Consider the following 3,888-nt stretch of genomic DNA (forward strand, 5'->3'; position numbering starts at 1 on the left):
CTTTGAATAAAAAACAATGTTTTCAAGTTTCTGCATTTTATTTGTAACACAATTGGTAGGGTGCAAACACAATGTTAAAAGTTTACATGCATACAGGAGAATTAGTGGCAATATATCCATGCTATAACAAAGACTCGGTTGTTAATTCACTGGAGACTGTATCTTGTGCCTTTGGGATATGCGCCTTTAGCCTAACGCATGAATTATTCTCTCGTCTTCTGTTGTTCTGGATATTTGCGTGCGCAAGAGCCACAAGCAAATCCGTTGCACTACCCACAACTTTTAGGAGCCTTGTTCCGTGTCGATCTGCGCACCTTGCTGTGGGTCTTCGTTTCACAGACTGTGTCCTGGATGGGTGGGAGGGGAGGAGGCGGTGCGGCATTGGCCCTCATGTGCTTCTCGCGAAGCTCGAATGCCAGATCCATGATGAAATCTCTCGTTGGCACTGTCTTAGCGGTGCATTGCGTGAACAAAACATATGCGTTGATTGCAGCCAGGTCAAGAAGGTTGAAGAATACCGCAAGGGGCCAGCGGTGTGAACCTCCTTTCTCCAACCCTGTCACAACCTCCACCGTACGCTCTCTTGTCATCGTATTTACATCAACCTATGGGTAGAATACAATTGATTAGCATTACATCCCCAAATGAAAAACAACAACAAATTTGGTAGTCTGCAAGTGCATGACACGTGTATGGCATGATGTTTAAAATATCGTAATGTGAAACCCACCCTGTTGCTATTATAGAACGTCACGGTCTCCGGTTCTCTCGTTCGGTCGTTCCCGGTGGTGACAGTCGGGTGTATAGTGCTCAGAATACAGACGTTCTTTCTTGGGTTACTTCTGTAAACCGTAAGGGTTGCTTTGTCATGCTTTAGCACGGTAGTGGAGTATAGCTTTGTCTGTGCCTGATTACGCATCACCGGAGGCAGCTCTCGTCCGCAATGACTCACTGCCCCGACCAAGTTGGTTTTGTTGGCAATCAACTTATTTGCTAATGGCAGGGATGTGCAGAACTTGTCCGTAGTGACCGTTCTCCCCGCACCGAGGTAAGGTTCCACAAGCTTCAATGCCACATTTTCAGGCTTCTGAGATTCATCTTCCCCCGAATAAGGAACGACATAAGGAATGACATTTAGCACGTACTTGCTGTCTACGTCAGCGGTCAACGCAAACTTGATGACTTCTCCACTTGAACGGATCCATTGCTCCTCAACAGTGATGTTCAACCCTGGCTTGTAACATGCAATGCAGTTCCGTACAAACGCGTTCCAAACTTCTGAGACCACGGCGAATTTGTTCGAATATGTCCGGGGGCGTATGATCTCTCTGGTGTCAAAACGCAGGTACCGCAAGATTTCTGTGAAGCGGTCCATTGGCATGGTGTCTCGAAAGAAATCTAATTTTAAACATGACCAGTAGCCATCCAAAGACGCTAGTCTATTGCCGTGTAGCCCACGGACATACAGGACCGCAATGAATGCTTCCAATTCCTCCACAGACAAGTCCCATGTTTTGTTTTTTCCTTGCACCCGGTGCGCCTCAGCCACAGTACAGTCCCTGATGCGCTGCAACATTTCCATGTCACACAAACAATGAAAGCTGGCGTAGGCACCGTCGATTCTGTCTTTTGCATATGGTGTAGGGCCTGATTCCACTCTGGTGTCGTTCTGTGTTAATAATCGACCCGTGGCGTTACCAACAGGCTGTTTCACCCAAACTGTGCCGTCCACCCCCGTATTATCTCTCTCCATCTCAGTTGATGACGGCTCCACAGTGGGCAACGTAGGGGCTTTTTTGCGCCCATGTTGACTGTAGCAACTGCGGGAGTTTTGCTGATTGCGTTGTGGTGCCGCTGGCACCCTGGGAGGGTTCCCATACGTCTCACTGTCAGAATCGGAATCTACTGAATAAATGCCATATTTATCATCATAGATCTCTTGATACATCTCATCAAGTTCCCCCCTTGAGTCTGAATCCATGTCATCCAGCTCAAGCACCGCCAAACATTTTAGAACGTCCATTCGCATTTCCCATTTCGCCATTGTAAATTACGCACGCTTCTTTTTTACAGGTCACGTACGGCTCTTCTCCTGCAGGAAGACTCATCTGAATTCAATACCACCAGAGGGGACTTTATACACTATACCCAGACCCACTTCAGTTTAGATATTATAATTAGACTACTGCCCACACAATTGATTGCCCCGCCCACGTCTTCATTCACATTAAAGATGGATAATTAGTAATGGATTGTTCATATTGTTATTAATGTCTCTCACCAATAGCCATCATACAGTGTCCGGCACCCCTCAATGTGATATTATTAGGTGTGGGGAGAAAGGCCGATACTAAATGCTAGAAAATGGTCATTGTCACTATACTTGTCACGCCCTGGCCATAGAGAGGCTTTTATTTTGTATTGTATTTTGTGGGTAGTTATCTTTGTTAGTGGCACTATAGCCTAGTAGGCTTCACGGTCGTTTCTTTGGGTTTTTGTTTTGTTGGCGACATTTACATAAATAAAGAAAAATGTACGCTCACCACGCTGCACCTTGGTCCGGTCATTTCCACGACGACGCCCGAGACAATACTAAGGAGTCAAAACAGCCGAATAATAAGATATTTTTTCGTTTGTGATATTGAAATGATCTAAAACGTCAGCGTCATACAGACGGGAAAATGACAATTACTTTAATTTTATGTTTGTTCTACACTTGTTCTTTATTCAAGGAAAAATCCACTAAAAAAACTATATTTTGGTATTTTTTCCATTTGTCCACCTATCTTTTTTTTGTATTTGGGCAGATATTGAAATATATTTTATCGCAATGATATTGTCTGTATGACTACTAAAACATATAGCCTAACTGAACATTAAAGGAAAACTCCATGCAAAAACTATCTTTTGGTATTTTTTATCATTATACCACTGTTGATACAGTCCCAAAATGTTTTGCATGTCAGCAGTCACGTTTTGCAGATATTGGACTTTCAAGAAGTAAAGTGTCACTTGAGACATCATCATGACACTTTGCTTATGAAAATCCTATATCTTGAAAACTATAAAGGTCATTTGAGGTCCGCGCTCCAGAATTATTACCAACACATTGACTGTCCTGCCCGTGTAAATTGCAGGCTTGACTACTGCTACATGTCTTTTAGAAACCGGTAAGGCCGTCTCTCGTCCTCCTTTAAGTAAATCTGACAACGACGCCATTTTGCTTATCGCCGCCTGCAAACAAAGACTCAAAAGGAAAGTTCCAGTGTTCAGGTCTGCACAGCGTTGGTCCGACCATTCAGAATCCACACTCCAAGATGGTTTTCCAAGACGATTTAGTCAACAACCAACCACCTTACAGATTTTGGTTGGTCATAAATAACCCTTCCAGCTTTGCCTGAAATTAGTACTTAGGCAGCTGTGCCCTACTCCAATAAAGTTTGCAGTTGTGTCTAAAAAAAACACTATTTTGCTCAAAATATTGTTGTTTTTTACACTTTAGTGTGCTCACTTTAAGATATTTAAAGTTGCGTTTCAACAGGAAACGTTTATAAATAGCTGGAGGATACCTTTAAAAACAAAGAGGAAGAGGAGAACATTGGGGATTTAGTTAATAAGCAGGTTAAGGAAAATACAGCTTTCATCCAGAGGGTTCAATGTTCTCCTTTCTAATTAAAGCATAGACTACCACCTGCTGACTTCTATGACATTCAGAGTTAATACTGTACACCCCCCACCCCCATTATAAAGATGACTGATGGTATTCTAATTAAAGTATTTATTTTCCCCGAAAATATGATTCTGCAAACCTAACGAGGTAAAACTAGTTTCTAAGAGTGCACTGTCCTTTACTTATACCAACTAAACAAATCTAGTTCTCTTATCACT

The 3,888-nt window shown here is 42.8% G+C and overlaps 1 protein-coding gene across 1 annotated transcript; it reads right to left on the reverse strand.

The window, feature by feature from the left end:
- Nucleotides 1-2,128, reverse strand: LOC115116168 (uncharacterized). The gene is made up of 2 exons (XM_029644652.2): nucleotides 731-2,128; nucleotides 1-605 (listed from the first exon to the last, which is right to left on the reverse strand). The coding sequence occupies exons 1-2, from the start codon at nucleotides 2,042-2,044 to the stop codon at nucleotides 270-272; spliced, it is 1,650 nt and encodes a 549-aa protein (XP_029500512.2). The 5' UTR covers nucleotides 2,045-2,128; the 3' UTR covers nucleotides 1-269.
- Between the last annotated feature and the right edge of the window lie 1,760 nt (nucleotides 2,129-3,888).

This window comes from Oncorhynchus nerka, linkage group LG15, assembly GCF_034236695.1.
Source record: "Oncorhynchus nerka isolate Pitt River linkage group LG15, Oner_Uvic_2.0, whole genome shotgun sequence".
Taxonomy (NCBI): domain Eukaryota; kingdom Metazoa; phylum Chordata; class Actinopteri; order Salmoniformes; family Salmonidae; genus Oncorhynchus; species Oncorhynchus nerka.

What these genes read in the sequence shown, in the direction of transcription:
- LOC115116168 (XM_029644652.2), bottom strand. Translation starts at nt 2,044, where the DNA reads ATGGCGAAATGGGAAATGCGAATGGACGTTCTAAAATGTTTGGCGGTG. An exon ending in CGTTCTATAATAGCAACAGG is followed by an intron (nt 606 to 730) that starts GTGGGTTTCACA and finishes TTCTACCCATAG; the next exon opens with GTTGATGTAAATACGATGAC.